At 34.6% G+C, this 23,795-nt stretch overlaps 1 protein-coding gene across 3 annotated transcripts in view; it reads right to left on the bottom strand.

Annotated features, from left to right (window-relative positions):
- Positions 1 to 4,188: 4,188 nt before the first annotated feature.
- LOC136036973 (zinc finger protein 271-like) overlaps positions 4,189 to 23,795 on the bottom strand; it is a 53,078-nt gene continuing 33,471 nt past the window's right edge. For 2 of the 3 annotated variants that reach the window (XM_065719367.1, XM_065719368.1), the window contains exons 3-7: positions 22,862 to 23,061; positions 19,576 to 19,764; positions 13,140 to 13,310; positions 9,655 to 9,810; positions 4,189 to 6,735 (exon numbers count right to left, since the gene is read on the bottom strand). In XM_065719367.1, the coding sequence (XP_065575439.1) occupies positions 4,390 to 6,570 (2,181 nt within the window). In that variant the 5' untranslated portion in view covers positions 6,571 to 6,735; positions 9,655 to 9,810; positions 13,140 to 13,310; positions 19,576 to 19,764; positions 22,862 to 23,061 and the 3' untranslated portion in view covers positions 4,189 to 4,389. Of the gene's footprint in view, positions 6,736 to 9,654; positions 9,811 to 13,139; positions 13,424 to 19,575; positions 19,765 to 22,861; positions 23,062 to 23,795 lie in introns of those variants that run through there. The other variant, XM_065719369.1, reaches the window with a different exon arrangement.

Here is a 23,795-nt window from a genome sequence, read left to right as displayed (position 1 = left end):
GAATGAGGTTTGAAGTCAGATATGGGTAACTGGAGATCAATCTCAATATTGCCGTTGTTCTCTAAGATACTTCAGAATGTTTTCTGTCAACACCTTTATAGTTATCTTACAAAGTATGGCCTGTTAAGTGAGACGCAGTTTGGTTTTCGGAGAGGCCACTCTACTAGTCATACTGCTACTCACCTCGTTGATTTCATAAATAATTGTCTAAAGAGCGGTAAAATTCTCCCAACAGTATTCTTTGATTCTAAAAGTGAAAAAGTGATGTTGATTTAGAATTTTATTGCGGAGATTGGAATGTATGAAAGGATCAAGCTTAAAATAGTTTGAAAGTTATTTGAATGGTAGGTTTATTAATGATTTGATTGATGATGTGGCTTCTGTCCAAATTGCTGTCGCTTGTGAGGTCCCACAAGGCTTGGTCCTCTACTGTAATTGGTATATATTGATACGATGATGTTTTATCTGCCAGGTTCTTGTCTCATATATCTCATATGGATGTGTCTTGTGGTCGGACGGAAATTTTCTCGAACGATTTTGCGAAAAAAAAAAGACGAGGGAAACGGCCTAGTCGCCCTCCAATCTTTTTGGTCACTTAAAAGGGTGCTAGAACTTTTGATTTCTGTTAGAATCAGCCCTCTTTCAGTATTCCAGAACAACCAGATTTATACGATCACCCCAGGGGAAAAAAATGACAAGAAGCAAATAAATACGCATCCGTGAACTTTCCTCTGGCAAAAAAAAAAAAAATCAAAAAATCAAAATTACACGTTGCTGCAGATAATCTACAAAAGGATTCTCTGATACGCTGAATCTGATTATGACATTTTCATAAAGATTTTGTGATTTTTATGTGTTGATTGCCCCTTTTTCGAGAATCAGATAAATTTTCTCAGTCATGTAGCCAGCCTTTGATGTGTATAACGAAACTTATATATTTGAGATCAGGAACATAAGCCAATTCTTTTGATATTTACTTCCAAATTCCGATTTTAGAGTTCCAGTTACTATTGAGCCGGGTCGTTCATTACCACGGACTGTTTGAACACCGTTCATCCTATTTAACACCGTCAGACTAATCATAAGGCTCTCATCATCAAATGAATACAACCTAACAGAATCTTATTATTTATTTAAGAATTAACGACGCTTCTTGACTACTATGGTCCCTGCGTCGGCCCTGCAGTGCATTCCTGCAGCGTGATTCGATCTCTGGGTCCCGTTAACAGAATCTTAGGAAAGGTATTTGGACCTTTTTGAAAATCGGTCATAACATTGATGCCAATCCTCTAAAAGTATTGAAGCAACATTTTTATATAAATGTTTAATGGCTTGATTTTAAGTTCCTGATTGTATCAACCTGCTTTCTGTAGACTCTTCTTTGTAGTGCCAACACATACTGCTGTAAATTTTTATCCAAATTAGCATTTTTTTCTTTCTGTCATTGCAGAATCCAAAAGGCTTAAAACATCAACATATTAATTGGAAAAGATTAAACTGGTCCTCCAATAAAACCCCCTGTCAACCCTTGTAGTCTCAACTATCATGACAGAAACTTGTTTTATATTAAAAAAGACAATTTTTTTCTACCGAAAGTAAAGAACAACATTAAAACTTAAAAGGTACAGAAATTAATACGTATGTAAAGGGAAATACTTCTTCCTCAACCCACACTCTTTGGAATAAAGTCTTGAAGTTATTTGAAACAAGTCTCACTAAAATTCAACGGGACTTGTGTTTCAGAAAATGTTTCTTACAGAATTTTGACAAAAAGTCAAAATGTAGCGTGAAAAGCGAGGGTCCAGAAAAATAATTTCGCTCACATTCGGAAAGTTTTTGATGTTGATCCTTTCTTTCAGTTAAAAATCTTTTTTTATTATTTAATTATCGACCATATTTTAAATTAAACCAGGAAATATTTTAAATTTCTCAGAGAAAAGTTCATCCCAATTGAAAACCACCCCTCCTCCATAAAATAATTCATTGCATTTCACAGTGGGAAAACTGCAAAATTGAAGTCCTTTTCTCAGGGGCTCCGTGGGTTATTGCCATCCCTAAAGATAAAGCTATGGAAATTTTTCAGCCCAACTGAATCACATAGATATCTAAAGATTTTTATAGGGTGTTTTAGGGGGGGGGTTAATGCGGGATAGGGTCTTATCTCCTCCAGTGTTTTGATCTCTCAAAAATAACTCAAATTGTTGGCTTTGTTACAATGAGTCATCTCCTGATATTCTAGGACTACTGGTCAAATGCAATCACCTTTGGGAAAAGAAAAAATAAAAATAAACAAAGAAAAAAATAATAATAAACACTCATCCATGATCTATCTTTTGGCTGAAAATATAAATTTCACATTTTTGGTAGCCTTGGACCTTGAAAATTGGACCTGGGACCTTGAAACCTTTAAAATACGATTTTTAGATTTGCTGAATCAAATGGCGTGATTTTCAAAAAAATTGCTAGACTTTGGTGGATGTTTCTCCTTCTTTGAAAATCGGATGTTTTCAGGCTCGTAACTTTTAATAGAGAATATTTGTAATCGTTTATTTAAAAAACTATTGTAGCATTCAACAAATGAATGCTAAATTATGCTATTTTTAAAATCAAAGTGAAATAGAAACAAGAGATAAGGTCATTTGTTAACTGGGCTTACAAAATATGGTAGGAAGGAGTTTAAAAATCTCTTTGTACAGAACTTAACGGGTTGCATTTTGAAACATTTTAGTTTAAATATTTAAAACATTCAGTTAAATGAATTTTAAATGTTTGAAATCAGCATGAAACCTTAATTTTTTTTATATATTGACATTTATCGAAACCTTGTTTGTCATACGGGACTCCATTGGTGTAAATAAAGTTGGTAAACCGTTTACCTCGCATAATCCTATTTGACAAGTTTTATCTGACTGTAATACCTGACATAAAACGCTAATTCGGCGCCACACGCTGTTAAAGTCATTTTTAAAAATAAAAGTATCTCTTTCTTTCTCTCAACTTGGGTTGCTGTCGGTAAAAACCTGAACTTTATTTAATATTTTCAAGAAAGTCTGCAAATGTCAGCCAATAGCAGAATGCTTGTGGAAAATTTCAAAAAACAATATTATTCACAGTACCAACTTGGGTTGCTGTCGGTAAAAGTTACATTTTCATCAAGATATTTTTTCACAGGATATTTCTTCACATATCCTTTCGTTGTCAAGAAATCAAAACAGAACAAAATTTATCTCCAAAGTTGTTAAAGTTCTTACGTTAGAAGATAAAGCTTTAGGGCATTTTGAACCTAATTGAATGGATATAAACCAATATATCTCTTTTCATTATTTTCTGAATTGGTGTCCACAAGACTTACAATCACTTAACAGAACGTCACCAAATAGGAACACTCACTTGATGAGCAGACAACCCTCCTTTCTGAGAAGAAACCTTAGTGATAATCTTATTTTTTAAGACTTAGTTCTGTAAGGACAGACCAAAACCTACATTAATCATTATTCAAAATGTTTCAATACAAGGGATATGCAAAAAAAAACTTTCAAAAAAGGTGAGAAAATATTAAAAGAAGAATAAATAGACTTTAAATGGGTGTTAACTCAACCAGGCGTACACATACCGACTTACTTTAGACGATTATGAAGATTTCCAAAGTTCTTACGTTACAAAGTAAAGGTCCTTTGGAACCAGATTGTATGGATAAACAAATGTTACTCATTCCTTTATTATCTGAATTGGTGTCCAAAAAACTTTATAATCACTTTAAAAGAACGTCGCCCAATTGGAACATTCACTTAATGAGCAGACATTCCCCCCTCCCTGAGCATAAATCTGAATCAAATACTGAATCAAATTGCATGACAGAGAAAAAGTTCTTATCTTAGTGATAATCATGGTCTAAATAATTATGTTCTAAATCTTAGTGATAATCATGGTTTTAAAGATTTACTTCTCTTAGGACAGACCGAAACCTGTATTAATAACTTAATAACCGAAACCTGTAATAATCACTTTAAAAGAACGTCGGCTAATTGGAACATTCACTTAATGAGCAGACATCCCTCTTCCCTGAGCATAAATCCCTGAGTATATATCTGAGTGATAATCATGGTTTTAAAGATTTACTTCTCTTAGGACAGACCGAAACCTGTATTAATAATTATTTCAAATTTTTTCAGGAAATAAACAAGAATATTCAAAGAGAAAATGAATTAATTAATGAACTGATAAAACTATAAAAGAATGGCAAAATAAAGACGCAGAGTACAATAAGATCCAGCAAGACCACAGAAATTGTTATTGTAAAATATGAACTAGCATTTTTTCTAGGAATGGTTTGTTATATGATTATTAAGATTTAATTCAGAAGAATATTCTATCTTGGATATATCACACTTAAACAGGTTTCTCACCAGTGTGCACTCTTTGGTGCCTAATCAAACTGCTTGGATCAGAAAAATTCTTTACACATAGATCACACTTAAACGGTTTCTCACCAGTATGTAGTCTTTGGTGCTTAATCAAACTGCTTGACTGAGAAAAAGTTTTCTCACATACATCACACTTAAAAGGTTTCTCACCAGTATGTAGTCTTTGGTGCTGAATCAAACTGGTTGACACAGAAAAAGTTTTCCCACATACATCACACTTAAACGGTTTCTCGCCAGTATGTAGTCTTTTGTGGTTAATCAAACTGCTTGACTGAGAAAAAGTTTTCCCACATATATCACACTTAAACGGTTTCTCACCAGTATGTAGTCTTTGGTGCTGAATCAAACTGGTTGACACAGAAAAAGTTTTCCCACATACATCACACTTAAAAGGTTTCTCACCAGTATGTAGTCTTTTGTGCTGAATCAAACTGGTTGACACAGAAAAAGTTTTCCCACATACATCACACTTAAACGGTTTCTCGCCAGTATGTAGTCTTTGGTGCCTAATAAAACTGCTTGACTGAGAAAAAGTTTTCCCACATATATCACACTTAAAAGGTTTCTCACCAGTATGTAGTCTTTGGTGCTTAATCAAATTGCTTGACTGAGAAAAAGTTTTCCCACATACATCACACTTAAAAGGTTTCTCACCAGTATGTAGTCTTTGGTGCTTAATCAAATTGCTTGACTGAGAAAAAGTTTTCCCACATACATCACACTTAAAAGGTTTCTCACCAGTATGCAGTCTTTTGTGGTTAATCAAACTGGTTGACACAGAAAAAGTTTTTCCACATACATCACACTTAAACGGTTTCTCACCAGTATGTAGTCTTTGGTGCCTAATCAAACTGCTTGACTGAGAAAAAGTTTTCCCACATATATCACACTTAAAAGGTTTCTCACCAGTATGTAGTCTTTGGTGCTTAATCAAATTGCTTGACTGAGAAAAAGTTTTCCCACATACATCACACTTAAAAGGTTTCTCACCAGTATGTAGTCTTTGGTGCTTAATCAAATTGCTTGACTGAGAAAAAGTTTTCCCACATACATCACACTTAAAAGGTTTCTCACCAGTATGTAGTCTTTGGTGCTTAATCAAATTGCTTGACTGAGAAAAAGTTTTCCCACATACATCACACTTAAACGGTTTCTCACCAGTATGTAGTCTTTGGTGCCTAATCAAACTGCTTGACTGAGAAAAAGTTTTCCCACATATATCACACTTAAAAGGTTTCTCACCAGTATGTAGTCTTTGGTGCTTAATCAAATTGCTTGACTGAGAAAAAGTTTTCCCACATACATCACACTTAAAAGGTTTCTCACCAGTATGTAGTCTTTTGTGGTTAATCAAACTGGTTGACACAGAAAAAGTTTTCCCACATACATCACACTTAAACGGTTTCTCACCTGTATGTAGTCTTTGGTGCCTAATCAAACTGCTTGACTGAGAAAAAGTTTTCCCACATACATCACACTTAAACGGTTTCTCACCAGTATGTAGTCTTTGGTGCTTAATCAAATTGCTTGACTGAGAAAAAGTTTTTTCACACAAATCACATTTAAAGGGTTTTTCAGCTGAATGTAGCCTTTCATGTACTTTCAGAGAGCTTGATTCGGAAAAGCATTTTTTACACATATCACACTTAAACGGTTTCTCACCAGTATGCACTCTTTGGTGCTTAATGAAAATACTTGACTGAGAAAAACTCTTGTCACATACGTCACAAATGTATTGCTTTATCTTTACATGTGCCTTTTTCAGTCTTTTCAATGTTTTATGTTTTTTACTATGCAAGGAAGTATTCAAATATATATTATGATTGTCCAAGTTTTTTGCTTCAGAATCCAATTCGAAGGAATTAAAACAAACATTTGTTGAATGATTCTGAGTATCAGCAAGTGATGAACTTCCCTGTAGTTCTGACTCAGACCGGCTTGCGGAAAAATTACCATGTATAACTAAATGTTGACTCACATCGCCAATACATTCACACAAACAAATAGGACATCTTCTTGTCTGTCCCATTTGGTGTTTCATAATATGAACTACAAAATTTCTGTATTCCCTAAATATTGCAGGGCAGATGTCACATTGTATTGGTGAAAGTTCTTCACAGCCGGTGTTGATGTGAAGATTTAGCATAAAAAACGATTTTTCTGCTTTTCCGCAGGTGGCACGACGCCAAATACCAGATGTCAATTCATCAATAGCCTTCTGTCAGCTTCTTCACCTTCAAGATTGGTTTTGGGCCAAAGATTTTTGGTTGATCCATACCATCAGAACTGCACACAGTAAATTGATTTATCTCTATAGTAAAAAATTTTTATTAACATTAAATAAGGTAAAAACAATTTAATAATTAGACATCACAGCAATTAAAATGAAAGTTGAAGATTTTATAACTGTTACCTGTTTGGGATCTACACTGCCTACCACTTTCGAATGAAACAAAAATGAAAGAACAAAGCTTGAAATTAGTTTCACTCAATAGATGATAATATAAAAAATCTGTTTCAGATTTCAAACTTGAGTCATACGGGATAAAAAAAAAAAAAAAATTGAGAAAAGCTTGTATCATAATCTAACTTTGAAAACTAATTTAAAAGCAACAATCCATGAAGGTCATTGTATCAATAAATTTGTAAACATCAGAAAATAATTATGAAGTTCTGAAAATTAGGATCTACAGGGATAACTGCCCCCCTTTTCCCCTTTCATCATGATTTCTGAACAAACTTGATCTGTTTTGGTCGGTGTAGGGACACGTCCCGTGAGTTACATACCTTCTCCCAGCAATGCAACGACAAAGCATTCACACGTCATTATGACTAATAGATTATTGTTAAGGGCTTGGTCTGTTTTGGTGGGTGTTTTTGGGCTAAAAACCTTTTCCCGATTAATTATCTACTATGGGTTGTATTTACAGCTAACGGTCTTGATTACGTTATTGTAAACCAAAGACTTATCTTTATACGGTGTACCAGACACATACTATCTTAATGAGAATAACACATTTTCCTATGTAAGAGAATAACATTAATTCAATTAACGTAGGACATACGTCTTTTTGTATTAATCATCAGCATAATCTATGTACTGGAATTAAATACTTTTGTATTAAAGCTACAAAATAGCTAGTTTTGTATTAAATCTCTAGTTAAGCAGGGTTGTGTTCTATCTCCATTTATATGGATCATTTTGATGGACTTTGACTTAAGGAGCACAGGAAAGGCAAATGAAGAACACGAAATAAAATGGGGAAGAATAACTTTCCAGTGCTAAGATGTTAATTCTGAAGATTTAAACATCCTAGATGAAAGTGTGAGCAAAATGAATGAACTTTTAGAGATTTTGTGAGTTCAGAGCGCTAGACTAGGTTTGAAAATTAATGTTAAGAAGACTAAGACACTATTGCTGAGAATAAGTGAAAAAAAAAGGTGATTTGGGGTAACAAAACAATCAATCAAGTTGGCAGCTTCACTTACCTTGGTAGTTTTATTGGTGAAGACGGTGGGTGCATTGAAGATATTAAAAGTAGAATAACCAGGGCTCAGGGCGTTTTTCACAGTTGCAAAGCTTGTAGGCATAGAAAGATAAGTCTGCAAACTTAGATTAGAATATTGGAAGGTGCAGTGATGACAGTGGCCAAATATAGCTCTGAAGTATGGGCGCTCCAAAAACGGAGGACGATTTGCTAGATGTTTTCCAGAGAAATTGCCTACAGATTGTTTTGAGTACCCGACTGACTGATAATAATTCAAACGACAGGCTATACGAAAAGTGTGGTTCAATCCCGCTTCCTAGGGTTATAATCGAGAGAAAGGTTGATATGGCTAGGGCACGATCTGCGAATGAAGAATGACAAATTGCAAAAGATTGTTCTTTCCGGTTAAGTGTCTCGGGTTAAACGGAAAGCAGCTCGTCCGCGATTGAGATGAAAGGACCTCATAAAAAAAAATTTAAGGGAAATGTGAACGTCCTGGGAGTATGCAAAGAGGGTGTGGAGTCTTAGAACAAATTGGGATGGAGGAAGAGCGCGTATAGCTGTGTTGACCTCATGCGTTTTGGTGCTACGCTGAGACGTTAGTAGTACTAGTAGTAGTATTTAACTCTGGAAAAGAATAATCAGCTATATTCCCATGTAACGGAAGTTATGCTGCACTTGCTTAACTTTTTAGTCACTTGAAAAAGAAGTTTTTAAGTAACTAGTGTAAAAAGAAGCTTAGTTACTTCTAATGATTAGAGCCTCACGAGGTAAAATGTCATCAATTCTTTTGTACTTAAGATTTAAGTTATTTTGATGAATCATTTGAATGGCAAACTTAGTCAGCCAAGGACTTTTGGTAATACTATTTTAACGCTTTAAAAACATTAAACATATAATGTGACACATTAAAAACGTTTTATGTAATGCTCTTTCCTTTATTCAGATATTTCTTATGGTCCTCATCCTAGGACCATAGATCCTAAATATTCCTTGTGGTCACTATGCCTTTGTCAAGCATATGTAATAAAATTCGTCCTTTCTTGCATCTCTGCAAGTTTTGTAGAGTAATATCTCAGCAGGACTTATTTACTACTGTTTTTATTAAAACTCATGTTTTTAATTCTGTATCTCTATCTCAAGCTTTTCTATGTTTAGCATGGCTACCATATTTTAGTTCTTTTAATCGTTCAAATATTAAAACAACTATTTTTTTATTTTGGAAATTTTTTATGTCAACTTTCAAAATTTCATTCTACGTCATCAGTAAGAAGCAACAAAAATTTAATTCGCTAGGGCCATCTATTTCCCATAGCCCGACTTGGAATTTTTAAATTATTGAAACTAGACTATTTTTCTTCTTTAGTCAGTTGGTATTATTTTTATAATTTCTAATATTTCAATTTTTTTTTAGATTTGCTGCTTGTTTTATGTTAAAATTTACGATATTATTAATGAAATGTAATTAAGAATTCCTAGTGTAATATAGGTTTAGGTAGATTGGCCAGTATTTATATTTGTTTGTTGTTTATTTTTATAAGATCACTTTGTTCATTTTTCTTTTTCTTTATACTCTCCACTTTAGGAGATTAATAAAATGCTTAATTTGAATTATGTTATATAGTTTATATTGTTTGATATACATGTTGATGTTTTGCGTGTACAATTTACAAAAACTTTTATGTTTGACCACATATTTCCTTTTCATACTAAATTCGCAACACTACTAGTTTCAAATATACCTTCGTCATTGCTGTCCAGATTTTGAGAGTCTGATTCTGATGTTAAATTGGTTATTCTGGATGCAGCACCCACAGGCAGCAGTTGATGTTCAGATGATAGAGTTGAAATAGCAGGTTCTCTGATCGTTTCAGTTTCAATTGATAAAGTATCTCCAGCTTCATCAACAAAAATAGAAAATTAACAAAGAGACAGAAAATAATAAAAGTAGGATTAAATATTGTCAATAATTTACAAATAAATAATGAACCCTCATAAGATAAATAAACAGACTACAAGCGTGAAAATGACACTGAATATTAGATCTCAGTGTGATAATAATAGGTAATTTTATTAATAGAAAACCAATTTCATGATTTGGTACTTTATTCCCAAATTTTCATATCCAAATTATAGCTAATTAATTTTTGGAAATAACTAGAGCTAATCTATTTATAGTTACTGAGAACTAGTCTTTGGGGGCTGGAAAGGCATAATAACAAATTATCAGTGCTTCTACCTTTGGCTCATTAAAAAAAAAGGCTGTAAGGCTCTATAGTTTCACAGGCATCAATTTACAATTTACAACTGAGTTTACAGCTTCGTCAATACTACTCTGTAGTTTATGAGGTGCTCTTCAAAACTTTACTAAGGTATTCTTGAACTGATAAAAACGCCCATATTCACAGTGGCGAAGGTACCGTTGCACTAAAATCTCACGCATTTATAAATGCGAGAATTAACCTCATAAAAGCAGGTATGAGGTTACGACGTTTTATTTAAACAAGATCCTCTGTCACTTGTCTCTTTGTGATTGTTTTTCTGTTTTAATGACATGGGTCTAATCCGATACCAGAGTGGGGTAAAACACAAGCTTGCAACAACTTATTTTTGGGGAGAAGGGAGATGATTTGGTGAGCGCGTTTTAAATTTTTTCAAGTCCCTTTTAAAATTCACACAAAATCCTTATCCCTTGACGGTTATTTTTCAAAGAGTGTTTTCATGCTTTAGGCTACTATGCACCATGGTTGGCCCTGATTTGCTCTTTGTATTTTTCCCGGTAAAGGATAGTTTTGAATCTGGTCTGTTTTTGCTAATGTGTTGTTTTCTATTCTAGGGACTTAAACTTCATAATCTTGTCTTTTCCATGTAATTAATCAAATATTGCGATTTCACTATAAATTACTTTTTAAAGGTAAGTTTTCAAAGAGAGTTAAAGAACATGAGATTGGGATGAAAGTAGATATATGATTAATGAAAAGGATGTGAAAAATCGATATTTGTCACTTAAGAGGTTTGTCAGCAGAAAATAGTTGGTTATAATTTACAATTTTATCTAAAATTTACGATTTCATTTCGTTATGGTTGGTTGAACTCTTCATTATAGGCTCGACCAAGCTCATCTGTTACTTGATTAGCTGTGCTGTACCTTATAGCGATGTACAGTAATTTCATTTTGAAAATAATAATAAGAATACAAAACCGAGTAAGCGAAGCTTTCTTGAAGTTAAAGAACCGTAATAGGCCAATGACCAGCACAATTAAAGTCACACAATATTTCAATTTTAAAACGACTGAAATTACAATCAATGAAACAAGTAAAAAGGAGACCCGAAACAAATAGGAAATGCATAAATCTCAAAAGCCATCAAAAGGCCAGACTATCATTTGTGCTTAAGTGGCAACGTTTCTTTTTGTGTGTGATGTGTTATTATTTTTCATTACACCAACTAAACATAGCAATAAAAATAATATACAAAGCTTTTTCATGTTTAACAAATATTATGCTTAAAATATACTCAAGTAATTTTTTTTTATATTTTTTTTTGTTTTGGAAAATTAATTTTAGTTTATTTGGGGAAATAAATCTGCCAACATTTAATTTTTAAGTTTTGTGTTTGCTCATTACAAATAAACATAAGATTCAAATTACCCCCCTTTCTTTGATTGCCCTTCCAAGTCCCTACAGCATCCACTACTCATTGGTGTTAAAAGCAAAGTTGCCGTCATAAGCAGACTCTTTTCAGAGTATAATAAATTACCAGGTTTCCATGCCTTATACCTGACTATTTTAGAAAATGATGGGAATTAAGCTGTTTAATTTTTGTGAACATGGAACTTACAACAGAGTTGAACAAATAATAAAACCTGATAAATGATTGTATAGCGTCCATGATGTCCTGGGATGAAAGTAAATTGATGGTGTTAGCTCCAAGTTTGTGACTCAGGCCGTGTGGGATAGCATTTTTGGAGGTGTATTCTCTATCAGTGGCCTTGTGCAGAAGTGCGGGAGGTGGTTAAGCATGCGGTATAAAGCTTTGAATATGTTTTTGTAAGTACAAAATCCTTCCAGTGTATTTGGCTAACTAACACAGAAACCATAAGCTTTAGTAGCTAGGGCTAACGATGGAAAATCCCTAAAATCTTTCGTAGTCTTTATATACTTCAAAAGTAAGCTTCCACTTTCTTTTCTTGGAGAGTGCAACCCTTGGTCTACGCCACCTGGTTATGCCGCTGCCATTACTACGTTGAAGAAGAATGGCTTAGAAGTCTGTAGAAAAACTTCATGTTCTACTATTTTATAGTATAGAATATCTTCAGAATCTTTTTTTTTTCTACTGAAAAAACTATGATAAGAAAAATCGCAAAGCTCATGTTCAAGTCATTATTTTCAGTAGTTTTATTTTTTGCACCATTTTTTTTTAACTGATATTACTATTTTGGACATAACGGAAAAATATTGTCCACTTCTGCCACACAAAAATTATCTTCCTCTCTGACTTACTCCTATAAATGCTGGACATTCTTTTGTAACTGAAAATTTATAATCACAATTTAAACTTTTGTTTACTTGGCTTTTGTTTAAACTGGGTTTTTCTTGAGTTTGTTTATTGAAATTTCTAAATACGGTAGCATAATCCCTTTAAAAATTTCAAACACCATAAGTACATCGTTGATTTGCAAAAAAATTCTGTTTTTCCTTTTAAAACAGAGGTCTATTTTAGGGTAATATTTGACACTGAGTGAGTTGTTTTGTGTTTAACTCTTGTTTTGCTTTGATGTGTTTTCCGAAAATTCAGAATCCAAACTGAGTCTTACTATAAACTGTTATTAATACTATTCGAAAGCTTTATATAATAATATATTTTCTGCTGGATTTACGACAATAGAAATAAAACAAGCGGAGTACAAAAGAAACATAATCATCTACAAGTACAAAACCTTTACACTACAATACTTAATACTACAGTACAAGACAACATTAATGTTCAATATTTTTTTGTAGAAATGAGAAAAATTCTTTGAAAAAAACTAACAATTTTTATACAAAAATTTACAAATTTGAGAATTTGCAGGAATTGTTGTCCATAGTCCATTGCATAGTTTCAAGTTTGTTTTTTTTCATCTCGATTTGGCTTCAGCAGTTTCAAATCTTAAGATGATGAAGACCTAGCAAAGTCAAATTTATTCTATTTGATTATATAAAAACCAAATGCTTGAGATGTACCTTCACTGTTAAAACATGTGGAGCTCAATTCCTGGGGGTCAGGTTCAAGTTTACATGGTCCTGAAAAAGTGCAAAAAGTATCCACAGGAACATCTTCCCTTTTAGGAGACAAAAGGTGGTCTGGAAAGTCAAAAAGCTCCTCATGGTCATTTGGCAAAGCCTCCTGAACTTCTGAAAGAAAGTCAATAAATAACAGCTCAACTTCAAACACATTCAACAGAAAAGCTTACAAAACGAGCCCAGCTGCTTCCCCCTTTTCAACACATAAATCAAATGGGACAATCAAATGGAACTGAAATAACTTGGAAACGTGCTCTTTTTCATTTACCCTGGCCTGAAAATTCAGTATTCTGAATTATTAATTAAATGCATTTTAGTTTTACTGATGCAACAGAGACTGAAACTGAGTTTGGATTTGTGAAAAATACCCAGATATCCAAAGGCACCCGGATATCCTTCCCTCACATTTTATCTTCAAGCGACCTCCAATTGTTGTTGCAGGATCAGTCCCAGAACTGACAGAAATAAACGCAAAACATATGTGGCAAGCCATAATTTTCTCCTATTCATTATCAACAAGTAAATTGAAGAAACGGGATTCTTCTGCTTGTTAAGAAAATAATGTAAATGCTACAATGTAGCCACATTGTGCTGTAATACCAGATGGGAGTCTACCACTTCTTATATCATTAATTTTACAAGGTTTTAGACAATTTCTGTAATTTGTGTGTTTGGTGGTGTTTATTTGAATTTAATATCTTCCTCCAAGAGTAGGGGTAACTGATAAGAGTGGAAACTCGCGCTAGTGAAAAAAAAGTCAGTTTTTTTCTCAAAAAAAAATCTCAAAAAAGTCATATCTTTCAGTTTTTTTATGCAAATTTTCTAATTATTTAGAGACTCTTTTGATGTTTTCACCTGCCACAGCGCTGTGTTTGGCGTAAGTACTTTTCAATTCCCACCTTTCCATGTTAAATTACGAAAGATCCTACTCATATCACTAACCCATACTGTTTGATTGAACAGAGGAAGGTTGAAGACCTTCCTCTTGAAAATTGAGTTCATCAATATAAAATTTGTGTGCATGTCCTTGGGCAATATCTTTTCACAGAACTAGGTTATCTTTCATTTTTTCCCAAAGAATAAATAAAATCAGATAAATTCGTAATTAATTTTATTAGAAATTTCATATACGAAATATTAAAAGTTTGAACCATGTCATTTCGTAATAAATAGAGTGTGGTGCCACAGACTTGATTTTGAATACTTAGATACGTTTGAAAGCCGGTGAAAAATAGCTATATTGCATCGATAAGAAGCTGGCATTCTCAATTGGAAATCTCCCGAGAAAAAAGGAATAAAACAAGAGCTAAGAGCTCATATGGCACTTGTGACGAGGTCGGAAGTACCAAGAGCTCATATGGCATGAGCTCTAGCAAAATTATAAGAAACAATAGATTAATTAAAAAAAAAAAAATCAGAGGCTTAATGCCGGTTGGGATTTAAAATAAGAGCTCTGAGACACAAGGTCCTTTTAAACATCAAAATTCATTAAGATCTGATCACTCACTCGCTAGTTAAAAATACCTAATTTTTCTAATTTATCCTGTCCCTTCAGCCCCCCCCCAGATGTTCGAATCCGGGAAAACAACTTTATCAAGTCAATTTGTGCAGGTCCCTGACACACCTACCAATTTTCATCGTCCTAGCACGTCCAGAAGCACCGAACTTGCCAAAGCACTGGACCCTCCTAACTCCCCCAAAGAGAATGGATCCAGTCCAGTTTCGTCAATCAAGTATCTACGACATTTGCTTATTCTACCCACCAGTTATTCCACCTCCAAGTTTCATCCCGATCTCTCCACTCTAAGCAATTTCTAAGATTTCTGGTTTCCCCCTCCAACTTTCCCCCAATGTCACCAGAACTCGCCGGGGTTTAAAATAAGAGCTCTGATGCATGAGTTCCTTCTAAATATCAAATTCAAAATTACCTCACGATCGGTCACCCGCTCTTAAGTTAAAAATACCTAATTTTTTATAATTTTTCCGATTAACACCCCCTACAACTCCCCCAAAGAGAGTGGATCCGTTTCGGTTATGTCAATCACGTATCTAGGACTTGTGCTTATTCTTCCCACTAAGTTTCATCCTGATCTCTCCACTCTAAGCGTTTTCCAAGATATGCGGTCCCCCCCCCCTCCCAAAAAAAAATTCCCCCAATGACACTGAATCCGATCAGAATCTAAAACATGAGATCTGAGTTACGAGGTTTTTCTAAATATGAAATTCAAGATCTGATCACTCCTTCGTAAGTAAAAAATACCTCATTTTTTCTAATTTTTCATAATTAGCCCTCCCACCAACTCCTCAAAAGAGAGTGAATCCGTTCATTTGAGCGTGAATCCCAGCTCAAATAGAACGAGGGGGAGTGGGTTTTAAGTGCTGAAAAAAGTCAAGCTTTTTGTTTAATTTATTATAACTTGCGAATGGAGCAACGGATCCAAATGAAAGCTAGACCAAAGATTATTAGGATCAGGGCTCATATTAAGCTCTGATATCACAAACCCTATCTCAAATAGGGTGAGGGGGAGAGGGTTTCAAGTTTTAAGAAAGTCGAGTTTTCCTTCAATTTAGGAGGGTTTATAACTACTTCCATCCATGGTTTGCCCAAAGCCAGGAAATAACCCTTTTCAAAAATAAGCCTTACTGAAGCCAACCTTCAACCAAATATTCCATCCCCAGAGACAAAAATTACCTTGTATAGCACTTGGTATTTGCCAAGTGACATATAGTGATCGCAAATTCTGTTGGTCTGTCGGTCCCAGTTTCGCTAGTTTAGGCACTTCCAGATAAGCTAGGACGATGAAACTTGGCAGGCGTATCAGGGACCAGACCAGTTAAATTATATGTAGTTGTTTCCCAGATTCGACCATCTGGGGGGAGTGGGGGGACGGCTAATTAAGAAAAATTAGAAAAAATGAAGCTATTTTTAACTTACGAACGGGTGATCGGATCTTAATTAAATTTAATGTTTAGAAGAATATCATGTCTCAGAGCTCTTATCTTAAATACCGTCTGGATCAGGTGACATTGAGGGGAGTTGGAGAGGGAAACCTAAAATTTTGGGAAATGCTTAGAATAGAGGGATCGGGATGAAACTTAGTGGGAAAAATAAGCACAAGTCCTAGATACGTAATTGACATAACCAAAACGGATTCACTCTCTTTTGAGGAGTTGGTGGGAGGGCTAATTCTGAAAAATTAGAAAAAATGAGGTATTTTTAACTTACGAAGGAGTGATCAGATCTTGAATTTCATATTTAGAAAAATCTCGTAACTCAGATCTCATGTTTTAGATTCTGATCGGATTCAGTGTCATTGGGGGGATTTTTTTTTGGGAGGGGGGGGGACCGCATATCTTGGAAAACGCTTAGAGTGGAGAGATCAGGATGAAACTTAGTGGGAAGAATAAGCACAAGTCCTAGATACGTGATTGACATAACCGAAACGGATCCACTCTCTTTGGGGGAGTTGTAGGGGGTGTTAATCGGAAAAATTATAAAAAATTAGGTATTTTTAACTTAAGAGCGGGTGACCGATCGTGAGGTAATTTTGAATTTGATATTTAGAAGGAACTCATGCATCAGAGCTCTTATTTTAAACCCCGGCGAGTTCTGGTGACATTTGGGGAAAGTTGGAGGGGGAAACCAGAAATCTTAGAAATTGCTTAGAGTGGAGAGATCGGGATGAAACTTGGAGGTGGAATAACTGGTGGGTAGAATAAGCAAATGTCGTAGATACTTGATTGACGAAACTGGACTGGATCCATTCTCTTTGGGGGAGTTAGGAGGGTCCAGTGCTTTGGCAAGTTCGGTGCTTCTGGACGTGCTAGGACGATGAAAATTGGTAGGTGTGTCAGGGACCTGCACAAATTGACTTGATAAAGTTGTTTTCCCGGATTCGAACATCTGGGGGGGGGGCTGAAGGGACAGGATAAATTAGAGAAATTAGGTATTTTTAACTAGCGAGTGAGTGATCAGATCTTAATGAATTTTGATGTTTAAAAGGACCTTGTGTCTCAGAGCTCTTATTTTAAATCCCAACTGGCATTAAGCCTCTGATTTTTTTTTTTTTAATTAATCTATTGTTTCTTATAATTTTGCTAGAGCTCATGCCATATGAGCTCTTGGTACTTCCGACCTCGTCACAAGTGCCATATGAGCTCTTAGCTCTTGTTTTATTCCTTTTTTCTCGGGAGATTTCCAATTGAAAATGCCAGCTTCTTATCGATGCAATATAGCTATTTTTCACCGGCTTTCAAACGTATCTAAGTATTCAAAATCAAGTCTGTGGCACCACACTCTATTTATTACGAAATGACATGGTTCAAACTTTTAATATTTCGTATATGAAATTTCTAATAAAATTAATTACGAATTTATCTGATTTTATTTATTCTTTGGGAAAAAAATGAAAGATAACCTAGTTCTGTGAAAAGATATTGCCCAAGGACATGCACACAAATTTTATATTGATGAACTCAATTTTCAAGAGGAAGGTCTTCAACCTTCCTCTGTTCAATCAAACAGTATGGGTTAGTGATATGAGTAGGATCTTTCGTAATTTAACATGGAAAGGTGGGAATTGAAAAGTACTTACGCCAAACACAACGCTGTGGCAGGTGAAAACATCAAAAGAGTCTCTAAATAATTAGAAAATTTGCATAAAAAAACTGAAAGATATGACTTTTTTGAGATTTTTTTTTGAGAAAAAAACTGACTTTTTTTCACTAGCGCGAGTTTCCACTCTTATCAGTTACCCCTACTCTTGGAGGAAGATATTAAATTCAAATAAACACCACCAAACACACAAATTACAGAAATTGTCTAAAACCTTGTAAAATTAATGATATAAGAAGTGGTAGACTCCCATCTGGTATTACAGCACAATGTGGCTACATTGTAGCATTTACATTATTTTCTTAACAAGCAGAAGAATCCCGTTTCTTCAATTTACTTGTTGATAATGAATAGCTATCTGCTGTAAAACAATGTGTCTGAACTAAGATTTATCCTTACTACAAGAAAAAGAACCCCCAGGAAAATCACCAAATTTTTAAGATAAATAAAAAAAAAAAAAAAATAAGAAGGAAAATTGAAAAAAAAACATATACATAAAATAAGAGGCAAATTGAGAACCAAAAAATTCAGGTGAAAACTAACCCAAAGTCATCTATCCATCAACTGTTCGTCACTTCAAAGAAAAACAAGCAAAATCAGGATGACTATGGGGCAAAGACAGTTTTCTTTTTTGTGTAAAAAGAACTTTTTTGCAAGTTAAAATGGATTTTTTCAAAATTAAAAAGAAAACAGTTAAAAAAGGAACAAATTAAAAATGATTTTGCTTGTTTTTCGTACTATATGAAGTGACGAAATGGTTCTTCTTTTACCTTGTATTATTATTATTTAAGAATTAACGACGCTTCTTGTCTACTAAGGTCCCTGTGTCGGCCCTGCAGTGCATTCCTGCAGCGTGATTCGATCTCTGGGTCCCGTATTACCAAGCTAAGGTCAAATCCACTGCGCCACCACGGGACCTTTTATCTTGTATTCTATTCATATGCTGTTTTTTTTAAATTTAGTTTAATTTTTTTTCGTTGAAAAATATTTCCGGACGTAGAGTCAAAATATTTGAACCTTTTTTATTACAAAAAATAAATAAAAAAAATTCTGCTTTGGTCACTTTCCGTACTGCTGGTGCGTCTTTAATGGCTAAAACAGTACTTGTGTATTATCCTTAACACACTCAAGAAGTGAAGTTAGGTTATCAATAATGAAATATACCAAAATAAGATGAAAATATAGTAATTTAGTAACATAGCTATGGAAACTACAACAAAGAATTATAGAAAGCAGGCTGCCTAGAACACATTATATTAAATACCTAACCTAAACCAACCACCTCTATATAATAAATATTTAATTAAAATATTCCTGCAGCGTAGTTTATTTGACGAAAGAATAAGCTATTTATAACTAAATGGGTGTGAAAAACCGGTTTTGATCAGGTCAAACAAAGCAAACTTCTTGAATGTGTTTGGGCAAATACACGAGTACCACTAAAACTGCAGGTCTGTCATCAAGTCGCCAGAAATCTTGACATAAAAAAAACAAACTGTTTCCTATTTAAAGTATAATTTGTGCTTGAAATTAATTGAATTATTTAGCACTAAGAATTCAGAAAAAGTAAACCATTTAAATAGAATTATTTGAAATTCCATTAGCATGTTCCTCTATAAGCAACAGACTACTGTAAAATTCAGAAACAGATACACCGGTAACAGCACAGTCATAAGCGAGAGCAATTACCTGTTATTCCTTCTGTTAGCCACAGCCATGCTACAAACATGGAGTAAAATATCAGAATCAACATAACCTCACCTGATTGCTGAAGACTTGGTTCATCTATGATTTGATTTCCGTTTTGGTCATCGATTTCGATTTGGTCATCGTTGAGTTGATTGACTTTGATAGGTTTCAAGCAAGGACAGCCTCTCTTCTCTGTGAGATATGCTGAAATCACCAGTAATGGGAACAGCAAACGGTTACTAGCCCTTCCCAAACTTCTACCTACGAAAAAAAACTATTAGACACTGATTCTCTTAAAAAAAAAAAAAAAAAAAAAAACTGGATGTCGTCCGTAGTGAATACTGTGGATTTCGTGAATACTTGAATACATGAAAGTACTTGATACTGGGAGACCACGTACGTAACAAATTTGAACTCTTTTAAATAAGAAAAATAGAAAACATTCCTATTATGACCAATCTCTAATTATGTTCGTTATATGTTCGTTATATGTCGTTATGTTCCAGGTTCTAGGTCCGAGAGGTTCCAGGTTCGAACCTTGGCTTTAGCATTAATACTAAAGAAGAAGAAAAACTAAAAAAGGTAAAAACTACAAAAAAAACTAAAAAGAAATACTAAAAAAACTAAAAAAGATAAAAAATAAAAAAAAGTAAAAAACTAAAAACTAAAAAAGAAAAAAAAACTAAAAAAAACTAAAAAGAAAAAAAAAACTAATAAAAAAAACTAAAAAAAGGAAAAAAACTGAAAAAGAAAGGAGAAAAAGAAAACTAAAAGTCGGGACACAGGGAATATAAATGACGACCGGGACACTCAAAGAGAAATTACAGACTGGGACACTGGGACACAAATAACGACCGGGAGATATAAATGACGACCGGGACACTCAAAGATAAATTACAGACCGGGACACCGGGACACAAATGACGACCGGGACACAAGGAATATAAATGACGACCGGGACACTCAAAGATAAATTACAGACCGGGACACCGGGACACAAATGACGACCGGGACACACGGAATATAAATAACGACCGGGACCCTCAAAGAGAAATTACAGACTGGGAAACTGGGACACAAATGACGACCGGGATACTGGGTATATAAATGACGACCGGGACACAGGGACACAAATACAACGGGGATGCCGGGGACACAGGGGGATATATAAATGACGACGGGGACACAGGGAATTAGCAATCACCATCAACAAAGCTCAAGGGCAATCATTTGAATAATGAGGTATAGATCTGAATACGGATTGTTTTTCCCATGGACAATTTTATGTTGCATGTTCAAGAGTCGGTAAACCTGACAATCTATCTATATCCACAGACAATGGGACATCGAAGAATGTTTTATATTCGCAAGTTTTACGTCGTTAAAAACATATATATATCCATGACGAAAAGAGAAATCTTTTATCTTTTATCTATATTCACAAGTGGGACACAGGGACACAACTACAATGGCGCGTAACGACTTACGCGTGCGGGGGGGGCTTGGGGGGGGGCGAGACGCCCCCCCCCCCAACTAGGTGTTGGGGTGGCGCGACTATTTATTCCACGGGCTTTGTGATTCAGGGGTGATTCTTAAAGATTTGGGACAAAATTCAAGCTTTAGTGTAAAGAACGAGGTATTTATGAGGGGGCGAAGACCCTCATATACGTCATAAAAATACACAAATATAGAAGTTCGTTACGTAAGTCAATTCGTAAGATACGTATGTTTATTACTAACAAAAATGTTCGTAAAAAGAATAAAAAATCTAATTGCATTTTTAGGTAACCGAAAATTGGGGGGCAACTAGGCCTCCTCTACCACCCCTTTTTTTTATCAAAATCGTCCGATCAAAACTGTGTGAAAGTCATTTAGCAAAAAAAATAATAATAATATAATTTCCTTTTAATTTTTCATGTGTGGTGAGCCAAAATCAAAACATGCATTAATTCAAAAACGTTCAGAAATTAGATAAGAAAAACAAGTCTTTTTAGCTGCAAGTAAGGAGCGACATTCAAAATTTAAACGAACAGAAATTATTCCGTTTAAACTTAATCATTTAAACTTAAGCTCTTAGGTTTGTATATTGTCGTGCAAGGCCAAAGGATACATCGCAATTTTCATAATTTAACGGACGACCATACGACTCCCCAGCAGTCAAAATTTTAAAATATTATAAATACTCAATGTTGGCTTTTGGATATTTATATTTCGGTTTTAGCCTCAGTTTTATATTCAATTGGCTCAAAGATGCTTCACTACAAACTAGGGAAAAATAGAAGTTTATTGGGAAACGTTTAATCTATATGCTGTATTTAATTTCAAGAGACTCAAAACTGCGTGTTCAGCCTCATATTCGGCATTTTCCTTCTTTTTATCACAATAAACAGCAACGACAAATTTGAGACGAACAGTCGTTACCCTCTATATGAAGGGGGCTGTTGTTCCTCTGGACGCCTTGCTCCGTACGCTAAAGTTTTCAATTCAATTTATTCAAAAAGAAAAGAAAACACATAACAACAATAATAATAAAGATCCTAGAAGTGAACTTGTTAAGGACCAAAACAACAAAAAATTGAAAATGAAGAAGAGAGAGAAAAAAAAGAAAAGAGAAAACAAGGGTAAATAAAGCAAATTGAATAAAGATTTAGGGAAATATAATATCAAGATTTTAGTACATTGTTATATAGCCTCCGGAAACTTGTGGACAGCTCGACACTGTAGGGTGAATAGCTCGACATTGGAGTTTGATTAATTCTTTCCATAAAGGGCCAATAAACTTAAGCTTGAAAGTTGAACATCCCTCAACTCAAACTTGATATACATTATTGGCAATGGTGTCGAGTGTAATCTTTACTTTATCCGCAAATGTGATTATAGTATTGCCTGGGCATTAGTCGTAATAAACAATATATGTGCAAGGCCGCACAAAGGACTAAATTTGGAAATAAAGAAGAGAGATGTGCCAGAGAAGTATTTTTTTTACGTATTTGGGACGTTTGAATCAGACATTTTGAATTCAATGTTTCACTATTCAAACAATTCAACGTTCACAGTCAAACTTTAACCAAGAGGGTGGCCTTTTCGGGGATGAGGAAGATTCTCTCCTTTAGGGAAAAAATTCTACTCATTTTGGGGTAAATGTTAATCTTTACCTTCACAATAACAGCGTACACCAAAAATATTCCCAGAAATCAAGAAGGATTAAATATCAGTTTCCAAGGGGGAGTATTTACGGGGTGGGAATATTCTTCGCCGGGAGAAATTTTCTCAGGGGGTATTTTCCAGTGGGGTTTCACCTTGGGGATATTTCCTGGGGGTGGGGGGTGAAAAGACTTATTAAATCATTTGAACTTACTTCATCTGGAGAAACAGCAATGAGAATTATAACAAGCCATAAATATGCCAAGAGACTAAGGGTGCTTGTTACCGCAAAAATCTGAATGTCCTTGATTTTTCGAGTTTGTCCTTGAGGAATGGCCATGATGCAGCAACCAACGATGAGCATCAGGTTACATGCAGCAGACCCGACGATCGTGCCGAGTCCAAGTTCACCAGCTGAAATAATTTGGCAAGGGGTTAGTGAATAACTTATTTTGAATATGTGCTTAAAGCAAAATCCAGGAGTAACCGAAGGTTTATTCATAAAAAGTATTGGCAATCAATACCTTTTCGGATTTTTCGATGGCTTAAAATTTTCAGTCAAGAATTTTTTTAAATTACCTTAGAATTCCAACCAATCAGATGGAATTTAATTTTTTTTAATTGTATCAAAATTCAGAGCTTAGTAGAGCAATATTCAATCCAGTCTTCTTCAGAGGGACCAAACAGTGTATCAGTCGGGTATCAAAAGGTCATATCTCCACAATATAAATTTTCAGAAGAGCCAAAAAAATCCTTATAACTCCCCCCCCCCCCAATAACCGTAAAACAAAAAAGAATTGTTATGTATTGATTTAACATATCAATTAGTATCTTTTTTTACGGTTATCGGAGGGTAAATGAAAAAGTTGTGAGATTTTTTGCTCTTCTGAAAATTAATAATTATGAAGATACGATCTTTTGATACCCGAATTACTAGAGGGAAGTAGCTGGACTTGACACGTAATTTACTGCGCGTAATTTTCCAATTTTCACTTGGACCAATTCTAAGCGAGTTTTGTATTCTGAACCCCTTATTTCGAATAAACCATTCAGGGTTCAAGAAGTCAGAGTCTTTTGTCTCAACGGAAATAAGAAATAACGTGATAACACTGACAAAAAAGTCACACACGTAAATTAATGAATCCCGC

Source organism: Artemia franciscana, chromosome 16, assembly GCF_032884065.1.
Source record: "Artemia franciscana chromosome 16, ASM3288406v1, whole genome shotgun sequence".
Classification (NCBI taxonomy): Eukaryota; Metazoa; Arthropoda; class Branchiopoda; order Anostraca; family Artemiidae; genus Artemia; species Artemia franciscana.
This window is presented reverse-complemented; position numbering and strand designations above follow the sequence as displayed.